The 18,914-nt window shown below is 44.9% G+C and overlaps 1 protein-coding gene across 1 annotated transcript in view; it reads right to left on the bottom strand.

The window, feature by feature from the left end:
- LOC139577180 (cotranscriptional regulator ARB2A homolog) overlaps positions 1-18,914 on the bottom strand; it is a 331,393-nt gene that overhangs the window by 79,615 nt on the left and 232,864 nt on the right. The window contains exon 12 of the mRNA XM_071404090.1: positions 10,269-10,385. Coding sequence (XP_071260191.1) covers positions 10,269-10,385 — 117 coding nt within the window. The remainder of the gene's footprint in view (positions 1-10,268; positions 10,386-18,914) is intronic.

Raw genomic sequence — 18,914 nt, 5'->3', positions numbered from 1 at the left:
CATAGACATAGACATACACATAGACATAGACATAGACATAGACATAGACATACACATACACATAGACATAGACATACACATAGACATACACATACACATAGACATAGACATACACATAGACATACACATAGACATAGACATACACATAGACATAGACATACACATACACATAGACATAGACATAGACATAGACATACACATACACATAGACATAGACATAGACATAGACATAGACATACACATAGACATAGACATAGACATACACATACACATACACATACACATAGACATACACATAGACATACACATAGACATAGACATAGACATAGACATACACATAGACATAGACATAGACATAGACATAGACATACACATAGACATAGACATAGACATAGACATAGACATAGACATAGACATAGACATACACATAGACATACACATAGACATACACATAGACATACACATAGACATACACATAGACATACACATAGACATACACATAGACATACACATAGACATAGACATAGACATAGACATACACATAGACATAGACATACACATAGACATAGACATAGACATAGACATAGACATAGACATAGACATAGACATAGACATAGACATAGACATAGACATACACATACACATAGACATAGACATAGACATAGACATAGACATACACATACACATAGACATAGACATAGACATACACATAGACATAGACATAGACATAGACATAGACATAGACATACACATAGACATACACATAGACATAGACATACACATAGACATAGACATAGACATAGACATAGACATAGACATAGACATAGACATAGACATAGACATAGACATAGACATAGACATACACATAGACATACACATAGACATAGACATAGACATAGACATAGACATAGACATAGACATAGACATACACATAGACATAGACATACACATAGACATACACATAGACATAGACATAGACATAGACATAGACATAGACATAGACATAGACATAGACATAGACATAGACATACACATACACATAGACATAGACATAGACATAGACATAGACATAGACATAGACATAGACATAGACATAGACATAGACATACACATAGACATACACATAGACATAGACATAGACATAGACATAGACATAGACATAGACATAGACATAGACATAGACATAGACATAGACATAGACATAGACATAGACATAGACATAGACATAGACATAGACATACACATAGACATAGACATAGACATAGACATAGACATAGACATACACATACACATAGACATAGACATAGACATAGACATACACATAGACATAGACATAGACATAGACATAGACATAGACATAGACATAGACATAGACATAGACATAGACATAGACATACACATAGACATAGACATAGACATAGACATAGACATAGACATAGACATAGACATAGACATACACATAGACATAGACATAGACATAGACATAGACATACACATAGACATAGACATAGACATAGACATACACATAGACATAGACATAGACATAGACATAGACATAGACATACACATAGACATAGACATAGACATAGACATAGACATAGACATAGACATAGACATAGACATACACATACACATAGACATAGACATAGACATAGACATAGACATACACATAGACATAGACATACACATAGACATAGACATAGACATACACATACACATACACATACACATAGACATAGACATAGACATAGACATACACATACACATAGACATAGACATAGACATAGACATAGACATAGACATAGACATACACATAGACATAGACATAGACATAGACATACACATACACATAGACATAGACATAGACATAGACATAGACATAGACATACACATACACATAGACATAGACATACACATAGACATAGACATACACATACACATAGACATAGACATAGACATAGACATAGACATACACATAGACATAGACATAGACATAGACATAGACATAGACATAGACATAGACATAGACATAGACATAGACATAGACATAGACATAGACATAGACATAGACATAGACATAGACATAGACATAGACATAGACATAGACATAGACATAGACATACACATAGACATAGACATAGACATAGACATACACATACACATAGACATAGACATAGACATAGACATAGACATAGACATACACATAGACATAGACATAGACATACACATACACATAGACATAGACATACACATAGACATACACATAGACATACACATAGACATACACATAGACATAGACATAGACATACACATAGACATACACATAGACATAGACATAGACATAGACATAGACATAGACATACACATAGACATAGACATAGACATACACATACACATAGACATAGACATACACATAGACATACACATAGACATAGACATAGACATAGACATAGACATAGACATACACATAGACATAGACATAGACATACACATACACATAGACATAGACATACACATAGACATACACATAGACATAGACATAGACATAGACATAGACATAGACATAGACATACACATAGACATACACATAGACATACACATACACATAGACATAGACATACACATAGACATAGACATACACATACACATAGACATACACATAGACATAGACATAGACATAGACATAGACATACACATAGACATAGACATACACATAGACATACACATAGACATACACATAGACATACACATAGACATAGACATAGACATAGACATAGACATACACATAGACATAGACATAGACATAGACATAGACATAGACATAGACATAGACATAGACATAGACATAGACATAGACATACACATAGACATAGACATAGACATAGACATAGACATAGACATAGACATACACATAGACATAGACATAGACATAGACATAGACATAGACATACACATACACATACACATAGACATAGACATAGACATAGACATAGACATACACATAGACATAGACATAGACATAGACATAGACATAGACATAGACATAGACATAGACATACACATACACATAGACATAGACATACACATAGACATAGACATAGACATAGACATAGACATAGACATAGACATAGACATAGACATAGACATAGACATAGACATAGACATAGACATAGACATAGACATAGACATAGACATACACATAGACATAGACATAGACATACACATAGACATAGACATAGACATAGACATACACATACACATAGACATAGACATAGACATACACATAGACATAGACATACACATAGACATAGACATAGACATACACATAGACATAGACATAGACATAGACATAGACATAGACATACACATAGACATAGACATAGACATAGACATACACATAGACATACACATAGACATAGACATAGACATACACATAGACATACACATAGACATAGACATAGACATACACATACACATACACACGCTGCGGCTTTTTCACGCAAACTCATTCAGTCCCATCATTATTAACCAGAAACATATGGCTCCGAAATCCCACAATCCTTTTGGGGCCTGGCGGCAGAAACCGGTGGCGGCCGGGACTTAACGGGATGCTAACAGTGCTCCTAATGGTGCACTGTTATGATTTCAGAGCGTAAACGGCAGACAGGTGTTACTGGGAAAGAGGTCCTACCTGTGCGACACTTTTAAGCCTCCCCATCAGGCCTATAATGAGCCACCTGCTCTGGGCTACAGCCTGCAGTAAAGCCTGCCTCCCACTGCGCTCACTGACTAGCCCACTTAACCAGCACAAACATACGTGTGTGTGTACCTGCCACTGCTGCTATAGCATGGCTAACAGTGTGGAGACCAAACGCTGCTTTGACAGTAGTCTATACTACAGCTTTACAGATACAGTGATACACACAGGTCCTGGAAGTGCTGACAATATATAGCCTGTATGTCCCCCCACCCACCTTAACACATACACACACGCTCACACAAACGATCCTACATAAACATGCTGATGCATTGCCCACCACGTGAGCCCTGTAGTGAGCCCTGTAGTGAGCCCTTCTCCTCCCAATCTCTGTAGCCTGTCCTATCAAGACTCACACACATACAGCCCTACACTACAAACCTTCTCAGAAAACCCCAGACACCGAACATCACTACTCAGACATCTTTTAACTGCCTGAGACCCCTGACTTGTTCCCTGTGGGCCAGCTCCCACTAATGTTTGACTTGTTCCCTGTGGGCCAGCTCCCACTACTGTTTGACTTGTTCCCTGTGGACCAGCTCCCACTACTGTTTGACTTGTTCCCTGTGGACCAGCTCCCACTACTGTTTGACTTGTTCCCTGTGGGCCAGCTCCCACTAATGTTTGACTTGTTCCCTGTGGACCAGCTCCCACTACTGTTTGACTTGTTCCCTGTGGACCAGCTCCCACTACTGTTTGACTTGTTCCCTGTGGGCCAGCTCCCACTACTGTTTGACTTGTTCCCTGTGGGCCAGCTCCCACTACTGTTTGACTTGTTCCCTGTGGACCAGCTCCCACTACTGTTTGACTTGTTCCCTGTGGACCAGCTCCCACTACTGTTTGACTTGTTCCCTGTGGGCCAGCTCCCACTACTGTTTGACTTGTTCCCTGTGGACCAGCTCCCACTACTGTTTGACTTGTTCCCTGTGGACCAGCTCCCACTACTGTTTGACTTGTTCCCTGTGGACCAGCTCCCACTACTGTTTGACTTGTTCCCTGTGGACCAGCTCCCACTACTGTTTGACTTGTTCCCTGTGGACCAGCTCCCACTACTGTTTGACTTGTTCCCTGTGGACCAGCTCCCACTACTGTTTGACTTGTTCCCTGTGGGCCAGCTCCCACTACTGTTTGACTTGTTCCCTGTGGACCAGCTCCCACTACTGTTTGACTTGTTCCCTGTGGACCAGATCCCACTACTGTTTGACTTGTTCCCTGTGGGCCAGCTCCCACTACTGTTTGTGTAATCTCAGTGGATTATGATGCTTTATTCATGGCAGTGCCGTGCTTTGCGTGCGTGTGACCAGCACAGTGACAAGAGACACCTTGGGCTGTGACAGGCTGCCAGCTGCACACCATCCACCTCTCTGTCCTCTTCCCTCTGTTCCCCCTCTACATGTCTCTACCGCTATCCTCTTCCCTCTGTTCCCCCTCTACATGTCTCTACCTCTATCTGCTTCCCTCTGTTCCCCCTCTACATGTCTCTACCTCTGTCCTCTTCCCTCTGTTCCCCCTCTACATGTCTCTACCTCTATCTGCTTCCCTCTGTTCCCCCTCTACATGTCTCTACCTCTGTCCTCTTCCCTCTGTTCCCCCTCTACATGTCTCTACCTCTATCCTCTTCCCTCTGTTCCCCCTCTACATGTCTCTACCTCTGTCCTCTTCCCTCTGTTCCCCCTCTACATGTCTCTACCTCTATCTGCTTCCCTCTGTTCCCCCTCTACATGTCTCTACCGCTATCCTCTTCCCTCTGTTCCCCCTCTACATGTCTCTACCTCTGTCCTCTTCCCTCTGTTCCCCCTCTACATGTCTCTACCTCTATCCTCTTCCCTCTGTTCCCCCTCTACATGTCTCTACCTCTATCCTCTTCCCTCTGTTCCCCCTCTACATGTCTCTACCTCTATCCTCTTCCCTCCGTTCCCCCTCTACATGTCTCTACCTCTATCCTCTTCCCTCTGTTCCCCCTCTACATGTCTCTACCTCTATCCTCTTCCCTCCGTTCCCCCTCTACATGTCTCTACCTCTATCCTCTTCCCTCTGTTCCCCCTCTACATGTCTCTAACTCTGTCCTCTTCCCTCTGTTCCCCTTTTTACTCCTCAGCTGCCCTTCCTGGAACAAAGTTGTCTTGCTTTCCTCTACCTCCCACCCCTCTCTCTCTCCTTCTGTCTCTCTCTCCCCCCCTTCTCTCTCTCTCCCCTTCTCTCCCCTTCTCTCTCTTTCTCTCTCTCCTTCTGTCTCTCTCTCCCCCCTTCTCTCTATCTCCCCTTCTCTCTCTCTCTCTCTCTCTCTCTCTCTCTCTCTCTATCTCTCTCTCTCTCTCTCTCTCTCTCTCTCTCCCCTTCTCTCTCTCTCCCCTTCTCTCTCTCTCTCTCTCTCTCTCTCTCTCTCTCTCTCTCTCTCTCTCTCTCCCTTTCTCTCTCTCTCCCCTTCTCTCTCTCTCTCCCCTTCTCTCTTTCTCTCTCTTTCTCTCTCCCCTTCTCTCTCTCTCTCTCTCTCTCTCTTTCTCTACCCCCTTCTCTCTCTTTCTCTCCCCCCTTCTCTCTCCTTCTCTCTCTCTCACTCCCCTTCTCTCCCCCCTCTCTCTCTCTCTCCTCTCTCTCTCTCCCCTTCTCTCTCTCTCTCCCCTTCTCCCTTTCTCTCTCTCTCTCTCTCTCCCTCCCCTTCTCTCTCTCGCTCCCCTTCTCTCTCTCCTCCTCTCTCCTCCTTCTCTCCACCCCTTCTCTCTCTCTATCCCTTCATCTTTTTTCATCCTTGTCACTCCCCATCTCTATGGGCTTACTATAATTGAAGGTTTCTCTCCAGAGTGTTCTCTCCGTCTCTGCTGTGTGACGTCATCTGCCCGTTGTCTGACACATTAGCTCTATATCACCTCTCCCAGCGCGTGCTGATCTCTAAATCTCTCTCTCCACTCCACTCTCAGCTCCCTCCACCCCTAACCCCACGACCCACAGAGGGTGGGGATTACCTACGTCCGACAGGAGGGGAGCGCAATAACGGCGGTGGGGGCTTCTCTAAAACACACACACGCACGCACTCACACCTGCTGGGAGGGGAGCAAAGACCGCGCTACACCAGGGGAGCTACCACTGAACCTGAATAACACTCCAGATATACATCTAGAGGGTGTGTGTGTGTGTGTGAGAGAGAGATATAGATATTTTTGTAATCTTACAGTGTTGTAAGGTCACCTGATTGAGGTATAGCCACAACAGAGGCCCTGCACTGCAAGGAGTGTGTTGTGTGTGTGATCATGCTGAGCGAAACACCAGGAGAGAGAGTGGGAGAAATAGAGGATCAGAGGAGAGGTCCAGGATAAGTTACTTCAACAGAAACACAAAGAGACTGTAGCATGGCTATCAGTGACATGGTTCTCAGTGACACGGTTCTCAGTGGCACGGCTCTCAGTGGCACGGCTCTCAGTGGCACGGTTCTCAGTGGCACGGTTCTCAGTGGCACGGCTCTCAGTGGTACGGCTCTCAGTGACACGGTTCTCAGTGGCACGGCTCTCAGTGGTACGGCTCTCAGTGACACGGTTCTCAGTGACACGGTTCTCAGTGGTACGGTTCTCAGTGACACGGTTCTCAGTGGCACGGCTCTCAGTGGCACGGTTCTCAGTGACACGGCTCTCAGTGACACGGTTCTCAGTGGCACGGCTCTCAGTGGTACGGCTCTCAGTGACACGGTTCTCAGTGACACGGTTCTCAGTGGTACGGTTCTCAGTGACACGGTTCTCAGTGGCACGGCTCTCAGTGGCACGGCTCTCAGTGACACGGCTCTCAGTGGCACGGCTCTCAGTGGCACGGCTCTCAGTGACACGGTTCTCAGTGACACGGCTCTGTGACACGGTTCTCAGTGGCACGGCTCTCAGTGGCACGGCTCTCAGTGACACGGCTCTCAGTGGCACGGTTCTCAGTGACACGGTTCTCAGTGACACGGTTTTCAGTGGCACGGCTCTCAGTGGCACGGCTCTCAGTGGCACGGTTCTCAGTGACACGGTTCTCAGTGGCACGGCTCTCAGTGGCACGGCTCTCAGTGACACGGTTCTCAGTGACACGGTTCTCAGTGGCACGGCTCTCAGTGACACGGTTCTCAGTGACACGGCTCTCAGTGGCACGGCTCTCAGTGGCACGGCTCTCAGTGGCACGGCTCTCAGTGACACGGCTCTCAGTGACACGGCTCTCAGTGGCACGGTTCTCAGTGACACGGTTCTCAGTGGCACGGTTCTCAGTGGCACGGCTCTCAGTGGCACGGCTCTCAGTGACACGGGTCTCAGTGACACGGTTCTCAGTGACACGGTTCTCAGTGACACGGCTCTCAGTGACACGGTTCTCAGTGGCACGGCTCTCAGTGGCACGGCTCTCAGTGGCACGGCTCTCAGTGACACGGCTCTGTGGCACGGCTCTCAGTGGCACGGTTCTCAGTGACACGGCTCTCAGTGGCACGGCTCTCAGTGGCACGGCTCTCAGTGACACGGCTCTCAGTGGCACGGCTCTGTGGCACGGCTCTCAGTGACACGGTTCTCAGTGGCACGGTTCTCAGTGGCACGGCTCTCAGTGATACGGTTCTCAGTGGCACGGTTCTCAGTGGCACGGCTCTCAGTGACACGGCTCTCAGTGACTGACTACTGTAGACAGAGGACCCATAGACTCAAATTGAATTACTAGGACAGATTAGGTTTAGGAATAAATCAAATCCCCACATTGACCCTGTCCTTGTTAACCAGCAGCCTCCCAGACACCACTCTGACACCCTGCTGTCTGTCTGAGAGAGTGGACCTATGCGTGTGTGTGTGTGTGTGTGTGTGTGTGTGTGTGTGTGTGTGTGTGTGTGTGTGTGTGTGTGTGTGTGTGTGTGTGTGTGTGTGTGTGTGAACATGAGAAGGTGTGTGTGAACATGAGAAGGTGTGTGTGTGTGTGTGCCTGTATTTGTGCGAGCGAGCATGTCTCAGTAGCTACTGTACCCGTCCTTCTAAGCAGAAGCTCTTTGTCTAAGCATGGCCTACTGGTGGAGAGAGCAGTAAGGGTTAACGACAAGAGAGTGAATTCTCTCCTCTCTCTCTCCTTCATGGTGATGGAAGTAGGAGGTTATTACAGATGTATTATTCTGGGTAATCATCACAAATAGAAAACACTTAACATTCCAATTACGCACCATCTCCACCATTCCTCCAATGAATCAGAAATAGGAAGAAGAAGGCCAACACAACCTTGAAGCCCAAAACCTTTAGAACACCACCCACTAAGGAAAACACATGCACACACGCACGTGACACAGTTATAGACGGAGGAAAAAGACAAGAAGAACAAAAGAAGGATAGAATATTAATAAAAAGAAAGAGTTCTATTAAAAAAGGTGGCATACGAAGGAGAGATCTATAGAAAAAGGTGACATGAACGAGAGATCTATAGAAAAAGGTAACATGAAGGAGAGATCTATAGAAGAAGGTGACATATGAAGGAGAGATCTATTGAAAAAGGTAACATGAAGGAGAGATCTATAGAAAAAGGTGACATGAAGGAGAGATCTATAGAAAAAAGTGACATATGAAGGAGAGATCTATTGAAAAAGGTGACATATGAAGGAGAGATCTATTGAAAAAGGTAACATGAAGGAGAGATCTATAGAAGAAGGTGACATATGAAGGAGAGATCTATAGAAAAAGGTGGCATACGAAGGAGAGATCTATAGAAAAAGGTGACATATGAACGAGAGATCTATAGAAGAAGGTGACATATGAAGGAGAGATCTATTGAAAAAGGTAACATGAAGGAGAGATCTATAGAAAAAGGTGACATGAAGGAGAGATCTATAGAAAAAGGTGACATACGAAGGAGAGATCTATAGAAGAAGGTGACATGAAGGAGAGATCTATTGAAAAAGGTGACATATGCGACGCCTGGCCAGTGTGATGGCGAGGTGTGTGTGACCGTGTGTGTGTGTGTGTGTGGGGTGGTATATGTGTGTCACCGTGTGTGTGTGTGTGACTGTGAATGTGTGTGTGTGTGTGTGTGTGACATTTGCATCTCTCGCTTCCCTGTAGTCCTGACGGTGGCTGTGTCTCTCATCTGTATGTGCATACTGAGTGAGCCCAGGTGCTGTCTATGGCAGAGGTCACACCAGAAAGGGCGAGAGCTAAAATGAAGCGACCCACGCAAACACAGACACACTGGAGAAGGACAATTGTCTGGCTTATTCATTGACATCCGTCAGCAACAGAAAAGGAAGACAAGGAGGGTGAGGGTTGGAGGGTTGAGGAAAAACCGCTGAACAACTGGCTTGTAGCTGGACATGTGGTGCCACCGTAGCCTGTGCTCTGCTCTGCTCTCTAACATAGGAAATAGGATGTCTGTGGTTATAGCAAATAGGGAATCTGAGAATAATAGAACGAGTTTGGCTACATATTGCCTCGTGCTGTCACTGTGGTCCAGCCACTGAAAGTGATTTCACATTGGTGTGCGTGTGTGTATGTGTATGTGTGTGTGTGTGCATGCTTGTGTGTATGTGTCATCTCACCTGCTGCAGCCACTCCTGGATGCTCTTGCTGGCATCCTGGTGCCAGATGTTGTGGACGGAGTCGGTCATGGCCACGGCACACACCCTGTCCTTTACCTGAGCTTCTCTCTGACTCATCTGAGAGAGAGAGAGAAGAGAGAGAAGAGAGAGAGAGAGAGAGAGAGAGAGAGAGAGAGAGAGAGAGAGAGAGAGAGAGAGAGAGAGAGAGAGAGACAGAGAGATACAGAGAGAGAGAGGGGAGAGAGAGAGAGAGAGAGAGAGAGAGAGAGAGAGAGAGAGAGAGAGAGAGAGAGAGAGAGAGAGAGAGAGAGAGAGAGAGAGAGGGAGGGAGAGAGAGAGAGAGAGAGAGAGAGAGAGAGAGAGAGAGAGAGAGAGAGAGAGAGAGAGAGAGAGAGAGAGAGAGAGAGAGAGAGAGAGAGAGAGAGAGATACAGAGAGAGAGGGGGAGAGAGAGACAGGCAGGGAGACAGATGAACACTTTAGAGATTGACTCCAGTGATGTAACAGTAGCATTGACTCCAGTGATGTAACAGTAGCATTGACTCCAGTGATGTAACAGTAGCATTGACTCCAGTGATGTAACAGTAGCATTGACTCCAATATTGTAACAGTAGCATTGACTCCAGTGATGTAACAGTAGCATTGACTCCAGTGATGTAACAGTAGCATTGACTCCAGTGATGTAACAGTAGCATTGACTCCAGTGATGTAACAGTAGCATTGACTCCAGTGATGTAACAGTAGCATTGACTCCAGTGATGTAACAGTAGCATTGACTCCAGTGATGTAACAGTAGCATTGACTCCAGTGATGTAACAGTAGCATTGACTCCAGTGATGTAACAGTAGCATTGACTCCAGTGATGTAACAGTAGCATTGACTCCAGTGATGTAACAGTAGCATTGACTCCAGTGATGTAACAGTAGCATTGACTCCAGTGATGTAACAGTAGCATTGACTCCAGTATTGTAACAGTAGCATTGACTCCAGTATTGTAACAGTAGCATTGACTCCAGTGATGTAACAGTAGCATTGACTCCAGTGATATAACAGTAGCATTGACTCCAGTGATATAACAGTAGCATTGACTCCAGTGATGTAACAGTAGCATTGACTCCAGTGATGTAACAGTAGCATTGACTCCAGTGATGTAACAGTAGCATTGACTCCAGTGATGTAACAGTAGCATTGACTCCAGTGATATAACAGTAGCATTGACTCCAGTGATGTAACAGTAGCATTGACTCCAGTGATATAACAGTAGCATTGACTCCAGTGATGTAACAGTAGCATTGACTCCAGTATTGTAACAGTAGCATTGACTCCAGTGATGTAACAGTAGCATTGACTCCAGTGATGTAACAGTAGCATTGACTCCAGTGATGTAACAGTAGCATTGACTCCAGTGATGTAACAGTAGCATTGACTCCAGTGATGTAACAGTAGCATTGACTCCAGTGATGTAACAGTAGCATTGACTCCAGTATTGTAACAGTAGCATTGACTCCAGTGATGTAACAGTAGCATTGACTCCAGTGATGTAACAGTAGCATTGACTCCAGTGATGTAACAGTAGCATTGACTCCAGTGATGTAACAGTAGCATTGACTCCAGTGATGTAACAGTAGCATTGACTCCAGTGATGTAACAGTAGCATTGACTCCAGTATTGTAACAGTAGCATTGACTCCAGTATTGTAACAGTAGCATTGACTCCAGTGATGTAACAGTAGCATTGACTCCAGTGATATAACAGTAGCATTGACTCCAGTGATATAACAGTAGCATTGACTCCAGTGATGTAACAGTAGCATTGACTCCAGTGATGTAACAGTAGCATTGACTCCAGTGATGTAACAGTAGCATTGACTCCAGTGATGTAACAGTAGCATTGACTCCAGTGATATAACAGTAGCATTGACTCCAGTGATGTAACAGTAGCATTGACTCCAGTGATATAACAGTAGCATTGACTCCAGTGATGTAACAGTAGCATTGACTCCAGTATTGTAACAGTAGCATTGACTCCAGTGATGTAACAGTAGCATTGACTCCAGTGATGTAACAGTAGCATTGACTCCAGTGATGTAACAGTAGCATTGACTCCAGTGATGTAACAGTAGCATTGACTCCAGTGATGTAACAGTAGCATTGACTCCAGTGATGTAACAGTAGCATTGACTCCAGTGATGTAACAGCAGCGTAACAGTTGTGTCTCACGTCCTTCAACATTAGAAACACGCGGCTGATATAGCAGTGCTATAACGAATCACAGAACAGCCACTACACTAGGGACAAAGAGTCCATACTCCTAGTAGTGGAACACAGATACTATTCATTAGAGAGAGTAGGAGTGCTGATCCAGGATATGTCCATATAACATTATTCATTATGATATTAAAGGCTAAACTGATCCTAGATCAGCCCTCCTACTGTGAGACACTTTGTGTAGGGTAGGTGGGCCCAGTACACACCGACTGTGCAGACTGTCCCTGTTAGACTAGGCTGATCTGTGTTTTACAGTGCGGGGTGGAACATGAGCAGCACAAAGAGCCGGGTCATTGTCACGTATGTGTGAAAGTCCTTCCTCCCCCCAACCAACCCCATAGATGCCTCAAAGTCCCAATCTAATATCACAGTTGTCCACTTGTCACAGTGGACCATCCGCTTGTCACAGTGGACCATCCGCTTGTCACAGTGGACGACCGTACGCCTGCCGCTCGCAACCTATTCCCTCCTGAATGTCAGCTTCGGAAGGAAAATGTCACACCATGGACTTGTTACACCACAGAGCACTACAATAGCCCCTCCACCCACAGGAGTAGTAGTAGCCATGCGCAACCACTTTAAACAGGTTCCCTCAAGATTAACCAGGGAAGAATAGCGAACAGGTCTGGCAACAATAGGTTAACAATCACTCATACTAGAGCTATTTAGTCCAGCTGCCTACAGCTGAAGCCGGCTGTACATCAAAGTGACTGTGGGTTGTACTTTTAATACATCCTGGTAGGTCAGTTGAATTAAAGTGGGAGTGTATAGAGATAAATGAAACCTATTAGGGCACTAAGGAGTACTATATCACCCAGCTGATAAGACTTCCTCAGGAACATCTTCCCCAGGATGAAGACAGGGAGGCTCTACACACAACTAGTAGTTAGACACACACACAATCAACGCATGGCTGCATGCTGTTCCTCTGGCAGAAAAGGGTCCGTGAGAGCAGCAAAGTCAACCTTTTAAAACTGGAGGTGTCAGCAAGGGCCTTTTTTCTGGCGCTAGCCAAAAGGGCTAATCCCTGAGTATGGGGTTCTCAAAGAGGCCAGGAGAAGGTGCAGGGTCCATGGAAAACACTAAGCACATGACTTTAACAACCCAGTCAAAACACCAAGGCTACACAAAACTGACGGTGTTTTCACACCTTTCCAGAGAGAGAGAGAGAGAGAGAGAGAGAGAGAGAGAGAGAGAGAGAGAGAGAGAGAGAGAGAGAGAGAGAGAGAGAGAGAGAGAGAGAGAGAGAGAGAGAGAGAGAGAGAGAGAGAGAGAGAGAGAGAGAGAGAGAGAGAGAGAGAGAGAGAGAGAGAGGGAGGGAGAGAGAGAGAGAGATACAGAGAGAGAGATACAGAGAGAGAGGGGGAGAGACAGAGAGAGAGACAGGCAGGGAGACAGATGAACACTTTAGAGATTGACTCCAGTGATGTAACAGTAGCATTGACTCCAGTGATGTAACAGTAGCATTGACTCCAGTATTGTAACAGTAGCATTGACTCCAGTATTGTAACAGTAGCATTGACTCCAGTGATGTAACAGTAGCATTGACTCCAGTGATGTAACAGTAGCATTGACTCCAGTGATGTAACAGTAGCATTGACTCCAGTGATGTAACAGTAGCATTGACTCCAGTGATGTAACAGCAGCGTAACAGTTGTGTCTCACGTCCTTCAACATTAGAAACACGCGGCTGATATAGCAGTGCTATAACGAATCACAGAACAGCCACTACACTAGGGACAAAGAGTCCATACTCCTAGTAGTGGAACACAGATACTATTCATTAGAGAGAGTAGGAGTGCTGATCCAGGATATGTCCATATAACATTATTCATTATGATATTAAAGGCTAAACTGATCCTAGATCAGCCCTCCTACTGTGAGACACTTTGTGTAGGGTAGGTGGGCCCAGTACACACCGACTGTGCAGACTGTCCCTGTTAGACTAGGCTGATCTGTGTTTTACAGTGCGGGGTGGAACATGAGCAGCACAAAGAGCCGGGTCATTGTCACGTATGTGTGAAAGTCCTTCCTCCCCCCAACCAACCCCATAGATGCCTCAAAGTCCCAATCTAATATCACAGTTGTCCACTTGTCACAGTGGACCATCCGCTTGTCACAGTGGACCATCCGCTTGTCACAGTGGACGACCGTACGCCTGCCGCTCGCAACCTATTCCCTCCTGAATGTCAGCTTCGGAAGGAAAATGTCACACCATGGACTTGTTACACCACAGAGCACTACAATAGCCCCTCCACCCACAGGAGTAGTAGTAGCCATGCGCAACCACTTTAAACAGGTTCCCTCAAGATTAACCAGGGAAGAATAGCGAACAGGTCTGGCAACAATAGGTTAACAATCACTCATACTGGAGCTATTTAGTCCAGCTGCCTACAGCTGAAGCCGGCTGTACATCAAAGTGACTGTGGGTTGTACTTTTAATACATCCTGGTAGGTCAGTTGAATTAAAGTGGGAGTGTATAGAGATAAATGAAACATATTAGGGCACTAAGGAGTACTATATCACCCAGCTGATAAGACTTCCTCAGGAACATCTTCCCCAGGATGAAGACAGGGAGGCTCTACACACAACTAGTAGTTAGACACACACACAATCAACGCATGGCTGCATGCTGTTCCTCTGGCAGAAAAGGGTCCGTGAGAGCAGCAAAGTCAACCTTTTAAAACTGGAGGTGTCAGCAAGGGCCTTTTTTCTGGCGCTAGCCAAAAGGGCTAATCCCTGAGTATGGGGTTCTCAAAGAGGCCAGGAGAAGGTGCAGGGTCCATGGAAAACACTAAGCACATGACTTTAACAACCCAGTCAAAACACCAAGGCTACACAAAACTGACGGTGTTTTCACACCTTTCCAGAGAGAGAGAGAGAGAGAGAGAGAGAGAGAGAGAGAGAGAGAGAGAGAGAGAGAGAGAGAGAGAGAGAGAGACAGAGAGACAGACAGAGAGAGAGACAGACAGAGAGAGAGACAGACAGAGAGAGAGACAGACAGAGAGAGAGACAGAGAGAGAGAGAGAGAGAGAGAGAGAGAGAGAGAGAGAAAGAGAGACAGAGAGAGAGACAGAGAGAGAGACAGAGAGACAGACAGTGACAGTGACAGTGACAGTGACAGAGTGACAGTGACAGTGACAGTGACAGAGAGAGAGAGCAAACGTTTGACCCTGTATTCATGTTCATATTCCCTTTAACTCTTGATGCAGAGGTATTCAGATAAAGTGTGTATTTACAATGACACAAACTCTATTTATATGCTATAGGTCACAAAACAGCCTTACATTAAGCCATTATTGGCCCACTAATTCCCACTGCATCTAAATCAACTCGTAGGCATCTTCACACACAACAACTGTTCTTCGCTGAGAGAAGTAGAGGACACAAAATATTCAGCTGAACAGACCAATACTACTGCTTATAATCTCATGTGCGAGAAAGAACCAAAGGTTGTCTGATGCCATATTCACTGCCTGTCAGAAAGAGAGAGAGAGACAGAAAGAGTGAGACAGAAAGAGCGAGAGACGGAGAGAGCGAGAGCGAGAGCGAGAGAGAGAGAGAGAGAGAGAGAGAGAGAGAGAGAGAGAGAGAGAGAGAGAGAGAGAGAGAGAGAGAGAGAGAGAGAGAGAGAGAGCGAGAGAGAGAGAGAGAGAGAGAGTGCAACTAGTGCAACATTTGAATTGGCTATATAACAACTGTTTAATTTGATCCTGAGTGTAGGTTATTTCCCTGACATCTGGAATCAAGGATTCATAACCCCAATCTTTAAGAACGGAGACAAATTTGACCCTAACAATTACAGAGGGATTTGTGTGAACAGTAACCTGGGGAAGGTTTTCTGTAGTATTATAAATGTATGAGTTGTAAACTTCCTTAATAAGGAAGTTTTGAGTAAAAGCCAAATTGGATATATACCAAAACATCGCACAACTGATCATATTTACACCCTACACACCCTGATAGATAAACATGTCCACCAAAATAATACCAAATATATGCTTGCTTTATCGACTTCCAAAAAGCATTTGATTCTATTTGGCATTCAGGACTGTTCTACAAAGTTATTGAAAGGGGTGTAGGGGGTAAAACATATGATAGAACTAAATCAATGTATACTGGCAATACGTGCAGCATTAAAATTGGCAAGAAAATAAAAATTATTTAACCAGGGGCAGGGCCTTCGCCAGGGTTGCAATCTGAACCCTGCACTCTTCAATATTTACATCAACAAATTGGCCACTATTCTAGAAAAATCTTCAACCCCTGGTGCTGTCACCCACAGCACATTGCCTACAGCAGAGCCTTGACCTGCTAGAGCAGTACTGCCAGACCTGGGCCCTGGCAGTAAACCCCCAAAAGACTAAAATAATGATTTTCCAGAAAAGTTCTAGATCTCAGGGAATTAGACCAAAGTTCTCAATTGGTACAAAATATATAGAGTACTGCACACACTACAATTACTTAGGTTTAAAAATAAGCTCAACTGGACACCTTAATGCAGTGAATGAACTGAGAGAGAAAGCACGCAGGGCATTCTACGCCATTGAAAAACAAATCAAATTGAAATACCTAATAAAATTTGGCTAAAACTAATTGAATGTGTCATTGAACCAATTGCACTTTATGGCAGCGAGGTGTGGGGTCCACTTGCAAAACAAGATTTCACCAAATGGGACAAACACCCCATTGAAACCCTGCATGCAGAGTTCTGTAAGATTATCCTAAATGTTCAGAGGAAAACTACAAACAATGCATGCAGGGCAGAATTAGGCCAATATCCACGAATAATAAAAACTCAAAAGATCATTACCAAGCCCTGCAATGCCAAGAGCTGAGCAAAGAAAAGAGTCCCCTCATCCAGCTGGTCCTGGGGCTGAGTTCACAAACCTGTTCCACTAACACACTGAAGCCTCAGGACCAGAACATCCAATCAATCAGAATAAAACAAATTACAACACAGTCAAAACAAAACTACATTGCTTATTGGGAAACACAAGCACAAAGCAAAATGCAGTGCTATCTGGCCCTAAATCGACAGTACACCATGGCAAACTATTTGACCATGGTTACTGATCAAAACCTTAGAAAAACCTTGACAAAGTACAGGCTCAGTGAGCACAGCCTTGCCATTGAGAAGGGTAGACACAGGAAAACCTGTCTCCCTGTAGAGGAAAGGCTGTGCAACCCCTGCACAACAGCAGAACCTGAGACAGAGCTGCATTTCCTGACAAAATGTAAAAAATATAAAACAATTAGAGAGTGTAATTTCCCCAAATTTCAAGGTTTCAAAGACCTCTCTGATGAGAGTAGGCTACCCGTCCTGTTGGGGGAGGACGCAGAGAGCTGTGGGTTGGCAGCGCACTACATTGCTGCCTGCCATAAGATGAGGGACAGTGTCTGACAGACCAATCAACCTGCACATGTCCTCTACTGTATGTTTATTGTTATTGTTGAATGTATGGTTATTTTGACCCTTGGTTATTGTTGTTACTCTTGTCCAGTTAACAATTTTGATTCTTATTATTTTAATATTGTAAATATCCAAAGTAAGCTTTGGCAATATGTACATTGTTACGTCATGCCAATAAAGCAAATTTAATTGAATTGAGAGAGACAGAAAGAGCGAGCGAAAGGAGAGAGAGATAGAGAAAGAGCGAGACAGAAAGAGAGAGGGCGAGAGAGCGAGACAGAAAGAGCGAGAGAGAAAGAGAGAGAGAGACAGAAAGAGCGAGAGAGAGACAAAGAGCGAAAGAGAGAGAGAGAGACAGAAAGAGCGAGAGAGAGACAGAAAAAGCGAGAGAGAGACAGAAAGAGCGCGACAGAAAGAGTCAGCTAAAGCCAGCTAATCGCAGGACTTTTGTAGCACCACATGCTATTTCCACCCATGATGTTGAGTGGGGAAGGGAAGACGAAGAAGGGAACAGCAGGAGAAAAAAAATGGCGTTTTAATCAGGTTTATTTATCGGGATGACGGGACGGTGGGTTGAAATAACAGACGAGCCTGCAGTCAGCTGCAAGCTAAGCCATCTCTCGCCGAGATAAATACTCCCCCATTCCTTTCCATTCCACTCTCTCTATATGCTAGTGCTGCTGCTCCAGCCTCCATCTAAACACCAGCAATAATAAAGACAATTATTTAGGGCTTTGATAATTATGTGTCAAAGGCAGAGAAAGCCAGTGGATAATTGGGTGAAAACTGAATGGTAATCCACAACGGAATTCCCCAGGGGGACAGACAGCGCTGGGAAAGGATATGTGAGGGATAGAGAGAAGGGGAAATAAACGAGGCATTTTAAGGGAGCACACGAACCACCAAATCATCAAGCTAGCGAACGGCTACAATTACAAGGGAGAGAGGATGGAGTCTTGGCGGCCG

The sequence above is a fragment of the Salvelinus alpinus genome, chromosome 5 (assembly GCF_045679555.1).
Source record: "Salvelinus alpinus chromosome 5, SLU_Salpinus.1, whole genome shotgun sequence".
NCBI classification, from domain to species: domain Eukaryota; kingdom Metazoa; phylum Chordata; class Actinopteri; order Salmoniformes; family Salmonidae; genus Salvelinus; species Salvelinus alpinus.
Note: the sequence above shows the minus strand (reverse complement) of the source record. Positions and strands in the feature narration are given on the sequence as shown.